General features: G+C 39.1%; 1 protein-coding gene across 1 annotated transcript; it reads right to left on the bottom strand.

Moving 5' to 3' along the window:
- Window positions 1-394: 394 nt before the first annotated feature.
- LOC308433633 (ferritin light chain 1-like) lies at window positions 395-19,613 on the bottom strand (the record flags this gene model as incomplete). Its single annotated transcript, XM_080933731.1, has 3 exons — window positions 395-436; window positions 19,192-19,404; window positions 19,524-19,613. 3 exons carry the CDS (start codon window positions 19,611-19,613, stop codon window positions 395-397), a joined length of 345 nt encoding a protein of 114 aa, XP_080789857.1.
- Window positions 19,614-24,953: the final 5,340 nt, after the last annotated feature.

Consider the following 24,953-nt stretch of genomic DNA (forward strand, 5'->3'; position numbering starts at 1 on the left):
TTAGATAAAAGGATAATTGCCAGCATAAACATTTCATGATCCAGAGGAAATGGTTTCTATAGCAAATGAAGAAAGGAAAGATTTCAGGCTTCCAGTGGAGGAGTCCTCAAGGAAGAAGTGGGGCATGACCAGAGAAATGGAGGTAGTTGCAGAAACCCACCTTAGCAGAGCTTAGACTTTAGCTAAAAATATCTTTCTTCTTTCTTTCTTTTCTTTCTTTCTTTCTTTCTTTCTTTCTTCCTTTCTTCCTTCCTTCCTTCCTTTCTTCCCCTTTTTTTATTCCTATTTACAAACTTTTATTTTTATATAAGTGGTGCCATTGGAACCTTCACTGAACAGGAGCTATGATGGTTGAAAGAAAGATAGGTACTGTAAATACCCAGGTTTTTGCCTTTCAGCCGGGGTCAATGTCTGGAGTCTGCTCGGGGACATAGAGCTGAAAGGAAATGTGAAGTCAGTCTAACTTAAAAGGCCTATTTAAACAAAGCTAACTGATCCCAAGGAGTTTTCTGGTGCTCTTGGTAAGACAAAGAACCCAAGGCATAGCCTAGGGTGCTAGAAAGTTCTTAATAAAAACAATGTTGGGACTGGGGGAAAGGCTCAGCTGAGAGAGGGCTTGCTATGAAAGCACAAAAGCCTGTGTGTGGATGCCCAGAACCCATGTAAAAAGTTGGCTGTGGCACTGTAATCCTAATGCTGGTGAGAATGAGACAGGGTGAATCCCAGGGCTTGCTGGCTGGCCAGTCTAATGGAACTGGTAAGCTCCAGGTGCAACAAGAGACCTATCATAAAAAATAAGGCGGAGAGCCATAGGGGATGGATGAAACCTTTTTATTCATAGTATGTATTTATAGTTCTATATACATAGACATATATGTATATACGCACCCCACACCTGTGCACACACATATACAGGCACACATACACATAAGCATACCCTTCACACACATTATTAAAAAAAATAATCTCACAGAGATCATTACTAGTCCTCACAAAGCAGCATTTGACACCTACCTTTGCTAAAGATGTTTAGAAGAAATCTTTGAAAGTATCTCTTCAATATACTTTAGGTTCTTGCAACATACATGAGCACTATTTAGGCATGAGGTAGAGGGAGACTTAATGGGAAGACTCTGAGTATGTAGCCTCTTGTTTGTTATTCAATAACTATCAAGTGTGTAACGTAGATAAAGTAAGCTATTGAAGGTCAGAAGGGACGCCTTGGGTCACAGTGATGACATTAAAGAAGGAGGACTTGATGCTTTGTTTCATTTTCAATCAAGATAGTTCTATTTTTGGAGAGGAAAAACACTAGGCGGTTGGTTAAAATGGAGAAGAAACAAAAAATAGAATTTGACACTGTTATTCGTATTTTTACTTGTGTGCAAAATTCCATGAGCCCCAGATGTGAATGAGGACAGACAATGACAACTGACATTTGTCAAACACCCAGAAACTGTGGTACTACTGTATGTCAGCCCTCTTCATCCTATGTAAATTGACATGTTGTTACTATCTTTGATTTGCAGATGGGCAAGAAGAGGAACAGAAAGATTATTTTACTCCCTCAGAGGATTAGTCTTCTTGTAAGCAATGTCATGATTCTGTAATTGGGTTCTGACCTGCTATGATGATGGTGGTGGTAAAAATAATTGTGATGGTGTTGGTGGTGGTAGTAGTGATACGAATGATGATGGTGATGATGACAGTTTTCACTACTGTGTAGGGACCAACAACCTTCTACTCTGGAGGCTTTACTCCTTAGTCTCCTTTAGCTGAAGTTGAGATAGAACTCAGACGCATTTGTATCGGGAGTATTGAGCCATAACTGTCCCAGTTTTAAGCCTGTGTGCTGCTTGGGTACACACTAGCACCCACAGCATTGGTTCAAGTTACTGGGCTACTACCTCATTCAGTAGCCTCTCCATAGTGGTTAGGAAGCCAAGCAGTCAAAATTAACTGGAAATTTTAAGTCTATTTGGGCCTGTGCCTGCTTCATACCCTTGGTAACTGTTAAAGAGGTTGTCAGCCCTCCATCGTTGAATCATTGCCAGAGCAGGTACTAGATCTGAGTAGCCTTTCAGGTTCCTCCATGAGTCCCCTATCACACATCACCACAGTTGTCATGGCATCCACCTTATGCACTCAGTGTTTATTCATCATGGTTTTCAGAAATCCTCAAGCCTTCATGGGGATCTTAGGAATTAATGTCAAATCTCAACTTAGGAGATAATAAATAATGATATCTAAGAAGAAGTCATAATATGATTATAGAACAAGACTGACACAGAGCATTTCACAAATACACCACAAGGGCACTGAGCTTCTTCCTCAATTAGAAAGCAGAGCAGAGAGGACAAAGGCAGGACGCTAAGGAGAGGCCTGCAGCCTTGGTCTGCGTTATGTAAAGTTGTCCAGCGTGCTGATCAGCTCTGTCTGAGGAACACTTGCCTGAATACTTTTAAAGCTCCAAATTCTGTGATACTATGAATCCAGAAACCCTGGAAGTCCTTTTTGTCCCCACCTCTTGCAGATCTTCCTCTCCTTTTTTTCACCTTTTCTTCTTCTTCCTCCTTCTCTTTCAACTTCTTTCCCAGCTCTTCTGTTTAAATGAAAGTTCCCCAGATAATAGCTGGGTACTTGAATGCTCAACTTCCTTCTGCCCACAGGCTGAGGAAAAGCATCCCACTGGGATCCAAGTGGGATGGCAACCAGACAATAGCCAGCACAAGCACTGAGCCCAGAAAATTACCTCAATATCAGGCCTTTCAGGTACCAATTAACCGGAGAAGTAATGATGAACTAGCTTTACAGAATGCTAACATTGAGTAAAAAGTATTTATCTTCTTGAAATCCAAATGAGTCTGATTCCAAAGTTGTGGAGGCCCAGTAACAAAATGCAAGGGGCTTAGTGACGGCAGAGGAATGGTACAACTCAAAACTCCCTCCTTTAATAACAACAGTCATTAAAAACATCAACCATGTCTTCCTTGAAACTAAAAGCCAAACAAAACCCTGACATACCACACATGCAGAAACGCAATAAGAAGAGACTAAGACTTTAAGAGTCTGGGAAGGATGAAATAGGGTATGATTGACAGCTACATGAAACTTACTGAGTGTCCTTAGATCACTGGTCAGGAGATTATACCTTCCCATCTCCTTTCAGGAAACTACTGGAGGATGTACTGACCAAAATAGAAGACAAACTGTGGAAAAGATAGCTTTTTTTTTTTTTTTTTTTGAAAACAGGATATCACACAGGAAGAAGGTGAAGGGAAATCCCAGGATGATGACGCAGGGAACTCCCCCAAAGAACAGCTGTTCAGCAAGCGTGAAGAACAAATGGCCCGGGGTGCAGAGATACACGGGCTTCCAGAAAAAATGTACTGAATGTTTGAAGGTGAGAAAGGGTTAACAGTGATTATACATGGCCATTCAAAGGCATTATATAGATTTCTAGCTTGATTAAATGAAACATTAATAATGATTAACTCCATGAAAAACAAAAAGTTAACTTAGCAAAATACCAAATGTAAACAGCATATCAATTGTCATTGGGACACACTAAATATGTTTTCAAATTAGGATTAAAATATTGAAATAATGTAAGTGTTAAAATGTTTCTTTACCATAATAAATACTAGATTATACCAAAACTACAAACCAAGAGATATAAATATTGGAAAATTCTTTAGAACTATGGAGTAAATACACAAAGACACATATTCAAGAACTGAAAGTGAATGCCTCTCAACACTGGGACAGTGTGTGTGTGTGTGTGCATGCGCGCACACACACATGTATATACATACAGGCTTGAAAATTGTTAGTTTTTCTGGAAATCTGTCTGGTGATACCTCAGAAAATTGGATATAGTACTACCTGAAGACCCAGCTATTCCACTTCTGGGCATATACCCCAGAGACACTTTAATACACAACAAAGATATATGCACCACAATCTTCATAGCGGCTCTATTTATAATAGCCAGAAGCTGGAAGGAACCCAGATGTCCTTCAGAAGATGAATGGATACAAAAATTGTGGTACATATTCCCAATGGAATACTACTCAGCCACCAGAAACAATGACTTAACCAAATTCTTAAGAAAATGGCTGCATCTAGAGAATATCATCCTGAGTGAGATAACCCAGTCACAAAAGAACAGACATAATATGCAGTCAGTGATAGTGGGATGCTAACCCCAGAGGCTTGCACTCCCCCAGAAACAACTCACAGACTGTATGAAGTCCAAGAAATAAAGAAAACAAAACAAAACAAAAAAAATATTTACAGAACAAGAAAACTTTAACTATTTCCATGTTACATTTTGTTTTACATGTACTTTAGCTCATTGTAACTATTAAGTTTTCAAGGCATACAATCAAACCTTGAAAAAAATCAAGTACTGACTAAAAAATATATTCATATAGTTTTATATAAAAATTATGTTAAAATCTGAAAAAAAGTACTGACAAAAAATGTATAATTTTAAGCAAAAAATGTTTAAAATCTGTACATTTATCTTTGTTTTGTAAAATAAAGTTGTTTAAAAAAAAAAGAAAATTGTTAGTTTTATTTTTCCAGAATCTAAACTCTAATGTTTTATTATAAACTTTCTTGAAGCAGAATGCCATGATGTTAAGTGAGTTGATTCTAAATAAAATCTAAACAAGAGTTCAAACTTGAAGGCCATGGTGAAGATGCCCTGGGAGCTCTCGGAGTTTCTTCTGGTCTGCATAATGTCAGCACAGGAGAGTGACAAGGACAGGACTTAGCTTGCGAGTCTGCCCAGTTAAGTGAGATTATCCTTGTAAAGTCTTAGTTATAAGCCTAGCATATAGGGACCATCCATGGAATCTTACACTAGTATTTCTCTCTTATAATTATGTCTGTGTGTTAATTTAGTAAGAAAAAAAATAAAAGAAAGCAGGGAGTACACACAGCTTCATAACTAGGGTATGGTAGAGAGGTGTCCTGGCATGAGATGTTGCATCCTGTCTTACTGTGATCACCAAAGGGCACCGAGTGAATTGTGATGCTTGTGAGGCTGCCAAGAGGAAATGAAGAATGTTGTGTGCATGCATTTAAGGGAGGGAGGACTGAAATGTCCGATTAATGTCCTTATTAAAAGCCAGATTTGTTGCACTAGTATTTTTTTAGAAGCAATCATGCCAGTAGGTCTCTGACATACAATGAATTCTCTTTCAAGCTCTATGTGTGGAGGAAGAGGGACAGAGGGATTTTCTCCTCACAGCGCAGGCCTTAAGGTGAGCCTCTTGCTGTCTTTGGGCAAGGGGCCAGGAGGATGAGGATGGTGGGATTTTCTGCAACTCTCCCCCACCTCATCTAGATGAGAAAAATGACCATTGCAGACAGAAGACAGGCTGCGACCACTCGTGTTATCCTTACTGCTGTTAAATGAAACAGCTAATTGGTACCATTTTCTGCTCATACTAGGTGTAATTGGCTAAATATCAGCCTAGTTGATACAGCTGGAACCTGATTTTGTTTCTCCTGGAGAGGACTGCCTACAGTGTTCCTATTAGGAGCATATAACCTCTGCTGACTCACTCAGCATGGACATTTTCCAGGACTGCACCCCATGGTCCTCCCAGGACTCACTGAACCCCTACTAGCTGGAGCCCAGTTTCTCTGAATCACTACCTATTGGGAAAAATCTACTGATGTCTCTGAAATTTCACCACATTCAGAAAACTACATTCTAAACTTACCACTGAGATGTAGCTGTGTCCTCTCCTTCATCTTTGAACCTTCGAGTCTTTCTCCCATTCCACCCCTCTGTAGTCACTTAGCCTGGTTCACCATTTTTTGTCTATTTACCTCTCACCTAAGCTCACATTGAATGTGAATCCCTACTGTGGCAGAATTGAGAGGAGGGACTGATAAGGAGGCAGTTAGGTCCTCAGGGCCCACACTTGTGAATGGGCTAGGATTTGTAAAAGAAGCTTATGAAAGCTCATTTTCCAGTTCTAGCCCACGAAGACTGATAGCAGGCATCCTGTAGGAGGGACAGATGATTTTTCAAACAGCAGACCTGCCTGTCCTTTGATCTTGACCTTGCAGCTTCCAGAAGTGTGAGTAAAACTTTGCTGTTTTCCATATTGCTCATTCTGTGGTGTTTGGTTACAGCTGTTCAAATGGACTAACACAAGCAAGTCCACAGGTCTTCTGTAAGTGAGAAAAAGGTCGGGAATTTTTACACTTAACCAATGTTTGGAAAGGTTAGAGGAATATCTGAATTTGAACAGGAGAACCAACTTGTCAAGCTCAGAGATGAAACCCCATTTTGCAGCATGGAGTCTGTGGAGAGTATGTCAACCAGGGCAGCTCAAGTCCTGAGAAGGATGACTAAGGCTCCTCTAGACACCTGATGACCTCCATGAGTTCCTTGAGTCACCTGTGTTTGGTCTTTGGGTTTCTTTGTTTTTAGGAGATAATGACATCATCGTAGGAGAGTGAGGTGAGGTAGTAGATCACTTCAGAGAACAGAAAGAAGATCCTATCGCTTTGATGTTGTTTCCGTGAGAGAGACAGACAAACAGAGGCAGTAAGAGAGATGGACAGAGGGACAGAGGCAGAAAGAGAGAAACAGGTAAAGGGACAGATACAGAAAGATAGAGAGGCTGAGAGATAGAGAGGAAGGCTCAGAGATAGAGAGAGACAGAGGCAGAGTCAGAGACAACGAGCCAGGCAGAGAAACAAAGACAGAGGTGGGGGATGCTGTGCTCCAATGTTAATAAAAATTAGGTGTCACTCACTGGTTCAGCCTGGACACTGGAACCAAGCCAGAGGGAAGGTGAGAATTGAAAATTGTCACTCAAAAACAAACAAACAAACAAACAAACAAACAAAGCTCAAAATGTTTCAGCCTAGAGGGCCAGAGATAAGAACAGACACAGCAAAGGGGACATCCTGCTTACTCACTTTATGGGCACAGGAAGCAGCCTGCTGTGTCTGTGCTTCCAGCTTCTGCTGCAGCAAATGGAGCTTCACAAATCTGTCTTTGGGTGCAACTGGCTAACAACAGGTTGTTGGTTGAGCTGCACTCCCTCCTTCTGAAGGCTGGGGGTGGGGTCTGTTTTTCTTTTTTTTTCTCCTAGAGAATTTGCATCTTTGCTTTGCATGACTAAGGCTTCTGCTTTTGTGACTGTGATCTCTTTTCTATAAGGACTCATTCTAGTCATTGTATGGCCAGCCTTGTGATCATTAGGAGCAGGCACAAAAATGTATATTTTTCTAGGTGCTTATAGAAAAACAACAGCAACAACGAACAAACGAACAGAACTTAGTTCAAGATAGCCATTGTTCAAAGCACCTGGCTGTGCCTTTTATAAAAGAAAGAGAGGGAGGGAGAGAGACAGAGACAGAAGAGAGAGAGAGAGAGAGAGAGAGAGAGAGAGAGAGAGAGAGAGAGAGAGAGAGAGAGAGAGAGAGAGACTAATGCTAAGGAAATATCTCTCCAAAGAAATCTACACGGGTTGCTGCCACTTGGAGTGGCAGAGTATGAGCAAGTTGTGCGAGCTTATGAATCAGACCAAGCTCAGACCTCCTGACCTTCCTGAATCAAACTGTGAACATCAGCAAGGTCTTGGGTGCTTTGTGTGCACATTCAGGCTTGCCCAGCCTGAGCCCTGAGCATGGAACAGTATTTGAATCTCTTTAGTAACAGATTGCCAGCTCCTATCTGACTTTCTGATTTCAGAGTCTTTGGGTGAGCCCAGGCGTTTGCATTGCACACCCTCTGGGAAATGTGTTTGGAGAGCCACTGGTTTAGAACAGTAGGGAACAGAGGGGACTTTAAGGAAACATCAGAGACACTCAGGGCAAGTCATACCTTTATCTTGGTTTCTTCACCCAAATGACCTGAACTGTCGCCTGGGTCACATACATGTAACAGTCTAACAACCCTAAAATAATTACTTGCAACCAAACAAGGGGATTGTCTTTAAATGACCCAAGGCACCACTATTTCAACACCCCATTTAGAGTTTGTCAGGGACCCTCGTTCTGTGGAAAGCTTTCTTGGGAACATAAGCCAAAGCCCCTTTTCTGGTGCTGTTGAGAGTGAGGATGCGTCCACCCATATCACAGTCTCTAGGGGGCTTTCTTCTCTCCTTTACCCTTCTCCCTTTCTCTTCCCTGAAAGAGTCCTGAATGAGTGACATGGCTTTCATTTACCTAACCTGTTATCTCCAGGCAACTTATTTTAATAATTCATGAATCCACAAAGTTCTCCGGGACAACAGTAGGGACAGTTTTATTAACTTCATTTTGTGTATGGCTAACTTACCTGCCCCGAATTACTTGGCAAGAACACGTGGTCGCTATCCACAGATGCATTTGTCCATTCACCCTTGCATACATCAGCTGCTGTTCTAAGCAGAAGAGTTACGGAGGTAAGTGAAAAGGGGCAAGCTATGATGTGGCTCAAGTGGACAAGGATTAGAAGAACTCTGATTCTTCCCCGCCAGCCAAGACCAGGCCAGGAAGTGCTGTGGATATTTTAAGACAGCCTGAGTAAGGATTGGTGAAAGATTCAGGAGAGCTTCCAGACCTTAAGCCAGCAGTACCATACTCAGTCCTTATTGTTCTAACTGTGAAAGAAAGTAGCAGAGTCTACTTAAGCCAGTGGTTTTGCATTCCACCCTAACCAATCTTCTGTCCATCTTGTTAGCAAAATATCAAATGTATGCTTCCCTTCCTGTGCCTCTTCCTGTTGGGTTTCTGTGCTGGGGTCAGACATCCCTTACAGAAATGGTTGGAAAAGCTGTTCATGTGTGAGGCTCAGCCAACCCACTCCAATGGGCAGTTTAATGTCTCACAGAAATGCAATATACCCAAACTGAATGTAGTTCTGTGTTTCAGTCAAGACAGTATCAATATCAATTAACCAACCAACCAACCAACCAACCAACCAACCAATCAATCAATCAAAATGGTGCCATAAATGAGCCCTGCATGTATGTCTGCAGCAATAATTTTATATTTAATGCATGAGATACTACAGGGCTTTTTATGGTGCCAACAGGTTACCCATAACATTGGGAAATCACTGTGGCCTTTTATTCTTCCTATTGAGTGCCTCTTTGGGGAAAGAGTCTTTGACTAAGAGTTTTCAAGATGGACTAATGATGGAATAGCAACCATTCTTGAAGGTAACTTCCTCCCCGACTACCTCTAACTATAGCTTTCTGGTTTTTTGAAGTTTTCTAACTGAAAGAACTGTCTTTCCTGGCTACACTGTCAATGTTATGTAGTCCTGGCCACTGCATGCTATGACATCATCTCTGAATGAGCTGGGTTTAGAAGTTTCCCTTTTCCAAAGAAGAGAGATGCGTGTCAGGAAGGCTCGTTGACAGCTGCTTTTCCTGCTTCCTTCCTTTATTGTGAACATGATGGTGGCACTCATTACATTCCCACTAGCACTGTGTAAAAATTCAGTTCTTCTATATCTTTGCAAGAATTTGCTGTTATTTGCTATTGTGTTGATAACCATTCTCCTGGGGTGAGCTGAAATCTCAGCGTTGCTCTGATTTACATTTCCCTGATGGCTAAGGATGCTGAACATTTTTCATTTATTAATAGGCCATTTATGCCTTGTTTAAGATCAGTCTATCTGATTCATTTGCTTTTATTTATTGCATAGATAGTTTGAATAATTAAGTGTGTTTAATTATATATATATATATATATATATATATATATATATATATATAGCCTTTATTAGATGTACAGATGGCAAAGATTTCATCTTGTTCTGTAGGCTCCCTCTCCATCCTTATTTCTTTTACTGTATAGAAGGCTTTTAATTTAATGTTACTTATTGATTCTTGCTATGAATTCCTGGGCTGTCAGAGACCTTTTCAAAAAGTCCTTGGTCTAGAAGCATTTTCCTCTATCAGTTTCAAGGGTACCATGATCCATTTTTAACTGGATTTTGTACAGGATGAAGGGAGTCTTGTCTCACTTCCCATGTTTTTCCAGTTCCACTTGTTGAAGAAGCTATTGCATCTCCATTGTATGTTTCTGGCATCATAGTCAAACGTCAAGTGGCTCTATCCGTGTGGCTTTGTTTGTGTCTTTTATTCAAATCCACTGGTTACATGTCTATTTTTATGCCACTGTCATGCTGGTTTTATTACTATAGCTCTGCAGTATAATTTGAAATTCAGTATTGTGGTTATCCCCAGCATTGCTCTTTCTAGTCAAGATTACTTAGCTATTTGACACCTTCTGTATTCTAGTTCTGTGAAGAATGTCATTGAAATTTTGATGGAGATTTATTCAATCTGTAGATTGTTTTCAATTCTATTGCCATTTTACTGTGTTGGTTCTTCTGATCCATGGGAGTGGGAGCTAGGTGATAGGGTGTCTTTTCACCTCCTGATGTGGACAATTTATTTTTTCAGTGTTTTAAAAGTTTTCACTGTAGAAGTCTTTTCCCATTTTTTAGTGAGGTTTATTCCTGAGTATTTTATTGGTAGGTAGTGGCAATTTTTGGGGGAACCCCCATATGGTTCTTTTTAGGGGCTATGTTAATTTACCTTTCCACCAAAAATATAGACCCCCCCTGCATTCTTACTAGCAGTGTATGTGTCTGTGTCTGTGTGTTTGCACACAAGTGCACATGCACCAGAGCATCTCATATATGAGACAAATACTGTGCCACTCCTCTATGCCCTCAGCCACTTCTTATTGGATGACAGCTCTTCTAGCTGCAGGAAAATGGGTTTTATCATGGTTTCAATTTGCATTTCCCTTGTGACTAAAGATGCTGAACAGTTTTTCAAATACAAATAAGTTTGTATATAAAACTATTGTTGTTCCTTTAAATAGTTTGAGATTTTTAAATATTATGGCTATTCGCCCTCTACAAGATGAATATCTAGTAAATATTCTCTATAGAATTTGTAGGGTATCTCTTGCTATCAATATTCTTCAGTTTGATGCAAATATTTCTTGTGAGATGTTTGTTGGTTCCTGTGTTCACAGGCAGCTACCTAGAAGATTATTGTACTTTTTCTTGAGCTAGTTTCAGTTTCAGCAATTCTATTTGGGTCTTTGATCTCTTTTGAGTTAATTCCCCTACCAAGTGACAGATGGGGGAATCAGGTTTCAGTCTTCTGCATATAGATATTGAGTTTTCTTAGCATCATTTATTAAAGAGGCTGCCCTTTCTGCAACATATGTTTTTGATGCCTTTGTTGAAAACCAATTGTCTGTAAAAGTGTAGGTTTAGTTCTGGGACCCTTGCCAGCTGATCATATAATTATTTTACCCTTCATACTTCTGATATGGTATATTATCTTTATTGATTTTAATACATGAAGTCATCCTTAAGATAGATTCAACCTGATCATAGGAAGTGATCTTAGTGATGCACTAAATTCTATTGGCTAGTAATTTGTTGAAAGGGTTTGCATCTATCTGCATAAGGAATGTTGATCTGTGATACTCTGTTGCTGTTGTCTGGATTAGTAATGCAGTTATGCTGGTACTAGAAATATTTCTTTGGGAAAAGGCAAAGCTAGCAGTGAATCCATCCTTTAGTTCCAGGCTTTCTGTTTTGAGATATTCTATTACTGATTTTATCGTGTTACCTGTTAATGGTTTTTAGTCTATTCAGTTGTTTTAAATCCCCTCAGAGATTGGTTTTTGCTAAAGCATAGGTATCTAAAAATTAATACTTTCCTATTGGTTTTTAATCAGTTAACATAGAACTTTTAATAATCTTTTATGTTTAGGGACCCTATGGTTATACTTCCTTTTCCATCTCCAATTTAATTTGGGGGGATGAGTTTTCCCAGCTTGGTTAGTCTCAGTAAAGATTGTTGATTTTCACATTTATACTAAAAACAAATTGAAGCTTTGTGATTTTTTTGTGTCTGTTTTTTCACATATGTATTTTAACATTTTTGTTAATTATTGTACTGTGCACTGTGTGTATGTATGTATCTTTGTATGTGTGATATGTGTTGGCAGAGCACGTGCATGCTAGCATGTATGTGTGGAGGCTAGATGACAGCCTTGTGGAATGAGTTCTCTCTTTCCACCCTCACATCTATTTCAGATGTTGAATTCAGGTCACCAAGCTTACTCCATAGCACCATTAGCCACCCAGACACCTATCAGTCCCCACTTTGCTTATTTTTGCTTTGGCTGTTATTTCCAGTTTTGGGATTGGTCCGTTTCTGCTTTTTAAAACCCTTGATGTGCATTGTTAGATTGCTTACTTGAAGTCTGCTTATTTATTTTAACCTGGGCACTTACTGCTCTAAACACTCAGCTTTCTCAGTGCAGCTGGTGCTCCATTCCAAGTTGGAGCATATTACCGTTAAAACAAACAAACTAACAAACAAAAAAGGTATTTTAATTGAATATCTCTAATTGTTTTCGTGACCTACCATTTATATAAAAGCATCTTGCTAAATCTCTGTATTTGTATAATTGCTCTAACATTTTTTTTCATTGATGACCTCTTGTTTTGTTCCATTAAAATCAGAAAAGATACAAAAAAGAAAAGAGAAAGAAAAAACGAAAAGAAAAAATGTGAAATTTGCAGGAAACTGGATGAAACTGGAAAATATATTAAGTGAGGTGACTGGGCTCAGAGAAGTAGCACAGGCTCTTTGAATTGGAGGATTTGTTCATTCATAGTCAAGTTCATTAACCATGTCTTAAGGTATGGCTCTGCCTATTCTCACTTGGCTGTTTCAGGTGATTCTCTCTCTCTCTCTCTCTCTCTCTCTCTCTCTCTCTCTCTCTCTCTCTCTCTCTCTCTCTCTCTTTCTCTCTCTCCCCTTGCTTATTTTCTTAGTTCCAAGTTAGACTTTCTTACTTCTTTTTTTTTTAACAACTTTATTTTAAGAAACAAAGATAAATGTACAGATTTTAAGCATTTTTTGCATAAAAGTATACAATACATTTTTGTCAGTACTTGTTTTTTTTTTTTTTTTTTTTTTTTTTTTTTAAGGTTTGATAGTGTGATCAGGATCCCACTAGTTACAATGAGCATAAAGTTCATGTAAAACAAGATGCAACCTGGAAATAGTCAAAGTTTTCTTGGTATGTAAAGATTTTTTTTTTTTTTTTTTTTTTTTTTTTTTTTTACAATGAGCAAACAGTACATGTAATACAGGGTGCAACCCGGAATTTGTCAATGTGTTCTTGGTGGGTAAGGATTGAGCATGACTTTTTTTTTTTTTTTTTTTTTTTTTTTTTTTCTTGGACTTCATACAGTCTGTGAGTTGTTTCTGGGGGAGTGCAAGCCTCTGGGGTTAGCATCCTACTATCAGTAACTGCATATTATGTCTTTTCTTTTGTGACTGGGTTATCTCACTCAGGATGATATTCTCTAGAGGCAGCCATTTTCTTAAGAATTTGGTTAAGTCATTGTTTCTGGTGGCTGAGTAGTATTCCATTGTGTAAATGTACCACACTTTTTGTATCCATTCATCTACTGAAGGACATCTGGGTTCTTTCCAGCTTCTGGCTATTATAAATAGAGCTGCAATGAAGATTGTGGTGCATATATCTTTGTTGTGTATTAAAGTGTCTCTGGGGTATATGCCCAGAAGTGGAATAGCTGGGTCTTCAGGTAGTACTATGTCCAATTTTCTGAGATATCGCCAGACTGATTTCCAGAGTGGTTACTTTCTTACTTCTTAAGTGCCTGCTTGCCAGTAGTGATTTAGACTTTTATGTGCTTTCCTGGTGACTGGGGCCTTTATTTAGCCTTTGGATGCTGAGCTCTTTTAAGCATCTTCTCTGTTTGTTTGTCTCAGAAGGATTTTCTTCACCTTCATTCTGAAGGGCAGCCTTTCTTGCTGGATATAGCATTCTTAGTTGACAATTACTTAGAATAATAATTTCATTTCCTTTGGGCCTTTAGGAGTTTTGCTAAGAAACTTGCTATTAATATAATGGAGATAGCCTCAAAAGGTGTCTCAGTATTTCAAGGTTCTAGAGTGTTTTTTTTTTTTTTTTTTTTTTTTTTTTTTACCTTAACTGCTTGACTCTACTATGTTGAAGTGAAGATCTTTTCTGATCATGTATATTTGTTGTTCTATATGCTTCCTACACATGATTACAAACTCCCTAAGCCTGAAGATGTTTCCAACTATTTCTAAGTTTTTAATGCTATTCATCTTTTTTTTTGCCTTTTTTTATTGGATATATTTTACTTAAATTTCAAATGTTAACCCCTTTTCTGGATTCCCCTCTATATCCCCCTATGCCTCCCTTTCCCCCTGCTTCTGTGAAGTGCACCCCACCCACCCATTCCCACCTCTCCACCCTGACATTACCCTACACTGGGGCATCAATTCTTGGCAGGACCAAGGGCTTCTACTCCCATTGATGCCCAACAAGGCCATCCTCTGCTACATGTGCAACTGGAGCCATATGTCTGTTCATGTGTACTCTTTGAATAGTGGTTTAGTCCCTGGGAGCTCTGGTTAGTTAGTATTTTTATTCTTATGGGGTTGCAAACCCCTTCAGCTCCTTCAATCATTTCTCTAACTTCTTCATTGGAAATCTCATTCTCAGATTAATGGTTGGCTGTGAGCATCTGCCTCTGTGTTTGTAATGAGATGCCAGAGCCTCTCAGGAGACAGGTATATCTGGCTCCTGTCAGCATGTATTTCTTGGCATCAGCAATATTGTCAGGGTTTGGTGACTGTGTATGTGCTGGATCTACACATGGGGCAGTCTCTGGATGGCCTTTGCTTCAGTCTCTGCATCAAACATTGTCTTTGTATTTCCTCCTGCAGATATGTTTGTTCTACCATCTAAAAAGGACTGAAGCATCTGCATTATGGTCTTACTTCTTCTTGAGTTTCATGTGGTCTGGTCTGTAAATTGTATCTTTGGTAAACTGAGCTTTTGGCCTAATATCCACTTATCAGGAGTACATACCATGTGTTTCTGTTTTGTGATTGTGTTACATCACTCACAATGATACTTTCTAGTTACATCCATTTGGCTAAGAACTTCATGTAGTCATTGAATTTTTCCCCGGTGCCCATGTGTTCAAGGCTCTTCCCCACTTTCTCTTTTAATAGTTTGAGTATATCTGGTTTTATGTGAAGGTTCTTGGTCAACTTGGACTTGAGCTTTGTACAGGGCAATAAAAATGGATCAATTGGCATTCTTCTACATGCTGACTGCCTGTTGGACCAGCACCATTTTTGAAAATGCTGTCTTTTTTCCACTGGATGGTTTTAGCTTCTTTGTCAAAGATCAAGTGACCATAGGTGTGTGGGTTCATTTCTGGGTCTTAGATTCTATTCCATTGATCTACCTTCCTGTCTCTGTACCAGTACGATTTAGTTTTTATGACTATTTCACTGTAATACAGCTTGAGATCAGAGATGGTGGTTCCCCCAGACATTGTTTTATTGTTGAGAATAGTTTTCGACATCCTGGGATTTTTGTTATTTTAAATGAATTTGCAAATTGCTCTTTATAACTCTATGAAGAATTGAGTTGGAATTTTGATGGGGTTTGAATTGAATCTGAAGATTGCTTTTGGCAAGATGGACATTTTTACTATATTAAACCAGCATGGGAGATCTTTCTATCTTCCAAGATCTTCTTTAATTTCTTTCTTCAGAGACTTGAAGTTCTTGTTATACAGATCTTTTACTTGCTAAGTTAGAGTCACACCCAGTTATTTTATATTATTTATGACTATTGTAAAGAGTGTAGTTTCTCTAATTTCTTTCTCAGCCTATTTATCCTTTGAGCAAGTGAAGGCTACTGATTTGTTTGAATTAATTTTATATCCAGCAACTTTACTGAAATTGTTTATCAGCTGTAGGAGTTCTCTGGTAAAATTTATGTGGTCACTTAAGTATACTATCATATCGTCTGCAAATAGTGATATTTTGACTTCTTCCTTTCCGAATTGTATCCTTTTGTTCTCCATTTCTTGTTTAATTGCTTTATCTAGAACTTCAAGTACTATGTTGAATAGATAAGGAGAGAGTAGGCATCCTTGTCTAGTCCCTGATTTTAGTGGGATTACTTCAAATTTCTCTCCATTTAGTTTAATGTTGGCTACTAGTTTACTGTATATTGATTTAACTATGCTTAGGTATGGGCCTTCAATTCCTGATCTTTCCAAACTTTTAACATGAAAGGGTATTGAATTTTGTCAATGCGTTCTTTCTCAGTATCTAGTGAGATGATCATGTGTTTTTTTCTTTGAGTTTGTTTATATAATATATGGTGGATCACGTTGATGGATTTCTGTTCGTTGAACCATCCCTGCATCCCTGGGATGAAACCTACTTGATCATGATGGATGATTCTTTTGTGTGTTCTTGGATTCAGTTTGCAAGAATTTTATTGAGTATTTTGGAATCAATGTTTATAAAAGAAATTGGTCTAATGTTTTCTTTCTTTGTGTGGTTTAGGTATAAGTGTAATTGTGGCTTGATAGAAGGAATGGGTAGTGGTACTTCTGTATTTATTTTGTGGAATAGTTTGGAAAGTATTGGTATTAGGTCTTCTATGAAGGTCTGATAGAATTCTGCCCTAAACCAATCTGGTCCTGGGCTTCTTTTGGTTGGGAAACTATTGATGACTGCTTCTATTTATTTAGGAATTATGGGACTGTTTAGATAGTTTATCTGATTCTGATTTAACTTTTCTACCTGTTATCTGTCTAGAAAATAGTTCATTTCCTTTAGATTTTCCATTTTTGTTGAGTATAGCCTTTTGTAGTAGGATCTGATTTTTTTTATTAATTTCTTTAGTTTCTGTAGTTGTCTCCCTTTTCATTTCTAATTGTGTTCATTTGAATACTGTCTTTGTTTCCTCTGTTTAGTTTTGCTAAGGGTTTATCTATCTTGTTGATTTTCTCAAAGAACAAGCTCCTGCTTTTGTTGACTCTTTGTATAGTTCTTTTTGTTTCTTCTTGGTTGATTTCAGCCTAGAGTTGGATTATTTTCTGCCATCTATTTCTCTTGGGTGCATTTGCTTCTTTTTGATTTAGAACTTTCAGGTGTGCTGTCAAGCTGCTAGTGTAGGATCTCTCCAGTTTCTTTTTGGATACACTCAGAGATATGAGTTTTCCTCTTAGCACTGCTTTTATTGTGTCCCATAAGTGTGGGTATGTTGTGTCTTCATTTTCATTAAATCCTAAAACGTCTTTAACATCTTTCTTTATTTTTTCCTTGACCAGGTTATCATTGAGTAGAGCAGTGTTCAGCTTCCTTGTGTGTGGGGTGGGGGGAGGCTTCCTGTTGTTTTTGTTGTTATTAAAGGCCAGTCTTAGTCCATGGTGATCTGATAGAATACATAGGATTATTTCAATCTTCTTGTATCTTTTGAAGCCTGTTTTGCAACCAATTATACGGTCAATTTGGAGAAGGTACCGTGAGGTTGTGATAAGAAGGTATATTCTTTTCTTTTGTTTTAGGATGAAATGTTTTATAGATGTCTGTTAGATCCATTTTGTTCATAAATTCTGTTAGTTTCACTGTGTCTTTGTTCAGTTTCTGTTTCTGTGATCTGTCCATTGATGAGAGTGGGGTGTTAAAGTCTCCTACTATTATTGTGTGAGGTACAAGGTGTGCTTTGAGCTTTAGTAAGGTTTCTTTTATAAATGTAGGTGCCTTTGCATTCATACTTTGATGAGTCTGAAGTGTCCTTCCTTATCTCTTTTGACAACTTTTGGTTGAAAGTCAATTTTATTCAATAGTAAAGTGGTTACTCCAGCTTGTTTCTTGGGACAAGTTGCTTGGAAAATTGTTTTCTAGACTTTTATTCAGAGGTAGTATCTGTTTTTGTCACTGTGGTGTGTTTGCTGTATGCAGCAAAATGTTGGCTACTCTTTACATATCCAGTCTATTAGTGTAGGTCTTTTTATTTGGGGAGTGGAGTCCATTGATGTTGAGAGATGTTAAGAACCAATGATTATTGTTTCCTGGTATTTTTGTTGTTAAAGGTGGAATTATGTTTGTTTGACTGTCTTCTTTTGGGTTAGTTGAAAGAAGATTACTTTCTTGCTTTTTCTAGGGTGTAGTTTCCTTCCTTGTGCTGGAGTTTTCCATCTATTATCCTTTGTAGGGCTGGATTTGTGGAAAGATAATGTAAAATTTGGTTTTGTCATAGAATATCTTGGTTTCTCCCTCTATGGTAATGGAGGGTTTTGCTGGATATAGTAGCGTAGGCTGGCATTTGTGTTCTCTTAGGATCTGTATGACATCTATGTACAATCTTATAGCTTTCATAGTCTCTATTAAGAAGTCTAGTGTGATTCTGATAGGTCTGCCTTTATAGGCTACTTGACCATTTTCCCTTACTGCTTTTAATATTCTTTCTTTGTTTTGCACATTTGGTGTTTTGAATATTATGAGACAGGAGGAATTTTTTTTCTGGTCTAATCTAATTGGAGTTCTGTAGGTTTTTTGCACTTCTTATATGTTTATGGGCATCGGTTAGAGAGGTTTTCTTCTATAATTTTGTTGAAGATATTTCCTGGTCCTTTAGGTTGGAAATCTTTGATCTTTTCTATGTTATCCTCAGGTTTGATCTTCTCATTGTGTCCTCAATTTCCTGGGTGTTTTGGGTTAGGAGCTCTTTGCATTTTGCATTTTCTTTACTGTTGTGTCAATGTTTTCTATGGTATCATCTGCCCCTGAGATTCTCTCTTCCATCTCTTGTATTTTGTTGGTGATGCTTCTGTCTATGCTCCTGATCTCTTTCCTAGGTTTTCTATCTCCAGGATTGTCTCCCTTAGTGATTTCTTTATTGCTTCTATTTCAATATTTAGATCTTGGATGATTTTTGTTCAATTCCTTTACCTGTTTGGTTGATTTTTATGTTTTTTTCTTTAAGGACTTCTACATGTTTACCTGTACTATCCTGTATTTCTTTAAGGGAGTTATTTATAACTTTTTCCCCCCTGTTTTAGAAGCTTTATTTTTTCTTGGTCCAAGACTTGGGGGAGGCTCCAGGGCAACTACAAAGAGGCCTAGTGGCTTTAGAAATTCATTCCAGTGGAGGTACAGAGGTAGCTGGATTAGCAAAGGAGGAAGCCCCTTGAAAGGCACAGAGGCCTCCTAGTTGTGTTTCAGAGTGAAGTGCTCAAAGAGATACTTGCCCAAAGATCCCTGAAGCATGCAGTCTGCATACACTGTGGCCCTGCCAGCCTACAGGTTGGTCAGGTGGCTGCCCATCTTCTGGATGAGCTTCACCCTTATCCAGGAAGTGGCTTTCCAGGAAGTCACAGAGATGGGGATCTGTGAGGGCAGAATCCAGGGCATGCAGATTCAAGAGGGCCTGGTTCAGGTTCTTCTCCTGGGCCATGGCAGCTTCCATGGCCTCCTGAGTTTTACCCCACTCATCTTGAGATGGCTTCTGCACATCCTGGAAGAGTGTACGGCCCCCACGATCATTCTGCAACTTGAGGAGAAGCTCGGCCTCCTCATGCTTCCCCTCTGCCAATTTGCAGAAGAAGTGGGCCCTCCAGAGCCCAGAGAGAGCTAGGTGTAGGAGGCCTGGAGGTGCAAGTTGACCAGGCAGTTCACAGCAGCTTCCACTTCTGTGGAATAATTCTGACAAATCTGAGAAGTCATGGCTGGTCCAGAGTACAGGGAAAACCGTGAAGACGGTGCCAGCTGGTCTTAGAAGCCGGAAGTGGAGGCTGCAACTGGACAGACTAAGCCCCTAGGTCTGTTCCGTTCAAACACTGTTGAAGAAAGACACAAACCCATGGGACCTCAAAGGCGCTGCTCCATTTATGACCTTCTTAAAGTCCTCATGATTTTTGAATTTAAAATCGTGAGTTGTGTTTTTTAAATCAGAATTTTGCTTTTCCAGTGTGTTGGAATATACAGGATTTGCTGTGATGGGGGAACTGGGTTCTGATGATACCACTTGACCTTAGTTTTTATTGCTTAGGTTCTTGGACTTGCCTCTAGCCAGATGCTTATGTCTTGTGTTAACTAGGCTTGCTGATTCTCACAGTGTCTTGACTTTCCTATAAGCTTGTGTGTCAGCACTAATGGGGAACCAGCTCTCTCCCAGCAGGATCTGGGTAGAGAGAGCTGTAGCACAGAGTCAGCACAGGGTGCAGACAAAAACCGGAAGGCTCCTGTCTGAACCAGTTTATTAATTCCTGTGTCCTGAAGGCTCTGGGCAGGTCCCTCAGAGCAGCAGTGCTGGTCTTACCTGTGCTCTCAGGTGTGTCAGCACTTCTGGGGGACCAGCTCTCTCCCAGCAGGGTCTGGGTACAGAGTGCTCTGCTATTAATCTTCTTAATGGTCATCTTTGAATATTTAGATGGAGACATCTGTTCCTTTAGTGAAACCTGAAAAGCCTTGAATGCTTTCATCTTTTTCCTCATCTTATTTTCTTTCTTTCTTAATTTCATTTGTTTCTTTGTTCATTCTGTTTAACTGGAACATTACAAAATGCCTAGATTCGACTTCCAATTTTTTTTTTCTGTTTCTAGTCCATTGTTGAAGATTTTGACTGTATTTTTTATTTGATTTACTGAATTGTTTTCAAATGTCTACTTTCTGTTAGGTCATTTTTATTTTGCATTATCTTAATTTCATTGAACTGTTTATATGTATACTCTCAGATCTTACTGAGCTTTCCCATAATCATTCCTTTAAATTTTGTATCATACATATTCCTCATATTACTTTATTTGGGGCCCACCACTAAAGAGCTACTGTGATCCTTTAGTGGATTTATATAATCTTTTTCATAATCTTTTGCTTTGACATTCAGACTTGCATATTTGATATATCAGGTCTCTCCACCACTTTTATGGGATGGCCTTAGAGGTTGTTTTCTCCAGATAATGTATCTAAGGTATTGATTTATTATACGATTTTGTCTTTGTTTCTAGCAAGACACAGCAGTGTAGTTTGCCTGTGCTTCTTTGGCTGTCATGAATGATTTTGGCAAAGTATATATTATGGAAACATCAAACTCATTCCCTCTGTAGTCCCTGAAAGGGTTGTGGAGACAATAGTTGATTTGAACCATTTGCTGTTTGGCTACCCCTACAAAGAAAATTGTACCTCTCCAATTATAAGATGATGACAGTCAATGCTAGCCAGTCATGTGGTTATGACTGTTGATACTAGCTAGCATGGTACTAGCAAGGACCCCTGGAACTAGCAGAGTCCGCAGTGATGAGTGGGACTGAAACACTTGCCTCCTGACCAATCAGTTACAGAAGTATAAAAGGCAACATGGGGACAAGTAAGATAGGAAATGCAGCATCCACAATGTGGTTCTCATATCCTGTGATGATTAGATTTAATTGTCAAATCAATGCAGTCTAGAATCACTTACAAAGGATATTTCTATGAGAGGTTGTCTAAATTTGATTGCCACGTGGTCATGTCTATGTCTTGATTAGTAGAAAAGTCCATCTACTGTGGGGGTGAGGTAACAACTCTTGAGTAGGGGCTCCCAGATTGTATAGGAGTAGAGAAAGTAAGGCAAGGTCTAGTATGAATGTGTTACTTCATTTCTGTCTGTTCATTATTGTGCCTGTAGTATAACTCTTGATTCTCAAGTTCCTACCAATAGTCATGCTATCATGGACTTTAACCTGAAATTATGAGCCAAATAAAACCTTTCTCCTTAAGTTGATTTTGTCAAGCCTCAGAGCATAAACTCACCTTGGTCAGACAACTTGTGAAAACTGGAACAGCCAGAAACAGGGTTGATCCAGGCTCCTCAAAATAGTTCTGTGGGTGGAGCATCAATGGCCACTGTATTAGTCAGGGTAGTAGAACTTATAGAATAAATCTATCTATCTATATCTATATAGGCTTCTGGCTGTTACTAAGCCATAAACACACATGACTTGGAGAAACTAGTACAATTTTGTCTAGTTCTGGCAAAGGTCCAGATATTGGCTGCGAACTACCACTGAGGCAGGTAACAAAAATATAATTTTTAATATATATATATATATATATATATATATATATATATATATGTGTGTGTGTGTGTGTGTGTGTGTGTGTGTGTGTTACAAATGATTTTCAGGCTGTGGTCCAATCAATCAAAGAATGAAAGAATTGCTGCCTATGCATAGAAGGTTCAAGAATCCAGTAGCTGTTCAATCCACAAAACTGGATGTCTTGACTGGCTTTTAGTATACACTAGAATGCCTAAGAAGTAGGCTCTAATGCCAGTGAAGAAATGGACTTACTAACAAGTGTGAGACCAAGAAGGCAAAAAGAGGGAGCTTCTTTCTTCCACGTCCTCTTATATAGGCTACCAACAGAAGACATAGTCCAGACTAAAGGGTAATCTTCCTACTTAAAAGATGTGGGTTAAAGGTTTGTTCTTCCACCTCAAAGAATCCAGATTAGAAGTGTATCTTTCCAGCTCAAATGATTTAATTTAGAAAAAGTCTCTCACGGTATGCCATGTCTTTTAGGTTTTATTTAGTTCTAAAGGTTGCCAAGTTGACAACCAAGCATGGCTATAACAGGTCCTGTGGTATTTCTTTTTGCCCTGCCTCATTCGTTACAGATACCTGAACATAATACAGAGAACAGGAGTAGTAGCAGCTCTGTGGTTACCTACATTCAGTTTTGGCTCTGGTAAGCCTGATGCTTCAATATTTTCTAGCATTTCTCTGCTAGGCAACTATTCCTTCATACCTCCATCTCTTTATGCTGGCGGAGTGGTGGAAGGAAATGGAGAGATACTATGAAACTCTGGTAAGCATTTAGATATCTTAATTCCCAGAAATTTCTTCAAATGCCTTCCTCATATCCTGTCCTCTGCTCACAATATTTGTAGTCATTTCTCAAAAATTTATGGGCTGATAAAATTCCCTTTCTTCAAAAAATCTTGACTTCCAGAGTTCTTGGATGTAACTAAAATGTTTTATTGAAATCTATTATTGGGAGATAAATATGGTAGTTTGAATAGGAATGGCCCCAAGAGTCTCATATATTTGAATGTTTAGCCATTAGGACATAGCACTACTTGAGAAGGATTAGGAGGTGTGACTTGTTGAAATAGGTGAAGAAAATTTGTCACTGAGGCTACCCTCAGTGAAGTTGCAAAAGCCAATGTTCTTTCTCTTAGCCTGTGGATCAGGTGGTAGCTCTCAGCTACTTCCCCAGCACCATACCATGTCTGCCTGCATGCTGCCATAGTCCTGTGAATGGTAATGGGCTAGACCTCTGAGACTATAGGCAACTAAATGTTTTCTTTTATAAGAGTTGCCTTGAACATGGTATCTCTTCCCTGTTGGGGATTGATTAGAATGCTTTAAATTAAGCTGGCCCCACAAATCAGGAATCTGTGTGTCCAAACACTGAAGGTTCTTTTCCCCTATTGGTCTTTGATCAATCAATAAAGAGCCAATTGCCAATGGCTGGCAGATAGACTAAGGTAGGAATTTTGGATTTGTGTTGGCTAGAAATTAGAAGGGAGAAGGGGGATTGGCATGTCTTGGGGTAGAAGGATGGGACATGAGAGCTACAGGACAGAAGGCCAATCAGCCATCCAACAATTCAGGTAGGTAGCCTTGGGTAATAGATATACAGAGATGTCTCACCAGTACAGACCAAGTGAAGCCACCACAGGAGTCTGTAGGCCCATTCCCCTTCAGTGGGTGACATTTGAAGTGTCCTCTGCTCCGTAAAGCTTTGCTTTTCTTTGGGCCATCTTGAAAGTAAATGTTTATTTCTACTATAAATCTTCAAACAACAGAGGGGATCCATTTTAGTTTGCTTCTAGCAGAAGACTAACCTCTTCAAAGGCAACCATTTTCTTTCATTATCACTGGATGCAGCCCTCTCCATGAAATTCTGTTGACTCGATAACAAGTGCCATTAAACTCATAACGTCATGAGCCCAGAGTGAGTAGGGGAGATCCTTTGTAATATGCCAAGGTAAAAGAGCCAAGGGAGGCCTAGCCAATGTCCCTGGGTAGGACAGTGGCCAGCCTACAGCTGAGCTGTGTGATGTCAGCCTTCTGAATTCACATCACAACCTTTAGCAACTCTTTAAAGCTATGAGCCACTTGGCACAGCCTCTCTCTAGATGACAGGAAACATGAGATGAAGTGACCAGTACATCTTCTCCAGTGTGATAAAGTTCTCCATAGTTTTTGGTTTGCAAGGGCCTGGACAGTAAATCAGTGAGCCCTGAATGAAAGCTCCATAAATAAATTGGTTCCAGTGGGCTAGTCATACGACGGACGGTGTATTTTTCAGTCATAGCCATAATTTTAATGAACCATCCTGGTGATGGATGAAACTCTTGTGGCACTCTGTCCTTAATGTGGTGAGCACTAGTCCTGGAGGTTCAGTGGCCTGTCTTTATATCACAGGCCAGATCTTTATCTGTGTCCAGGCAGGTATTGCTTGAAGTATTATTTATTATTTATTTAACAAGTTAAGCCTGAGGTTATGTTCAGACTGCCATGATTGAATGCTGTAGAGAGAAAGGAATTTCTTCATTTCCTTCTGGAGAGCCAAATGCAGATAAGCAAGCATGTGTTGGTGGCTACTCATTTATCCTCCCCCATACCCCCCATCCAGTGCTCTTTTGAAAGCATCTCAGTGTTTTCTGTTGAGCTGATTTATGGCAGTGATTCCCAGCTAGAGGGTACAAAGTAGACTTTCTCTTTCTTTCTCTTTCTTTCTTTCTTTCTTTTTCTTTCTTTTTTTTTTTTTGTTTTTTTTTTTTTTTTTGAGAAGATCTAAACTTTGGATAGGAAACAATCTATTATATATACTCTAAATGTTTCGCAAGATTATCACTTCTAGAGATGGTTTCAGAAACATGTCAAGAAAACCACTTTTTATTTGAAAAAAAAATGGGCTCAGGTATCATGTCTTAACAGGTGATACTTCTCATTGCCTATGCTGCCTAAGAGCAGTCATTTTCAATCTGTGGGTGGCAACCCCTTTGGGGGTTTA

This window comes from Micromys minutus (assembly GCF_963924665.1).
Source record: "Micromys minutus genome assembly, chromosome: 20".
NCBI lineage: Eukaryota > Metazoa > Chordata > Mammalia > Rodentia > Muridae > Micromys > Micromys minutus.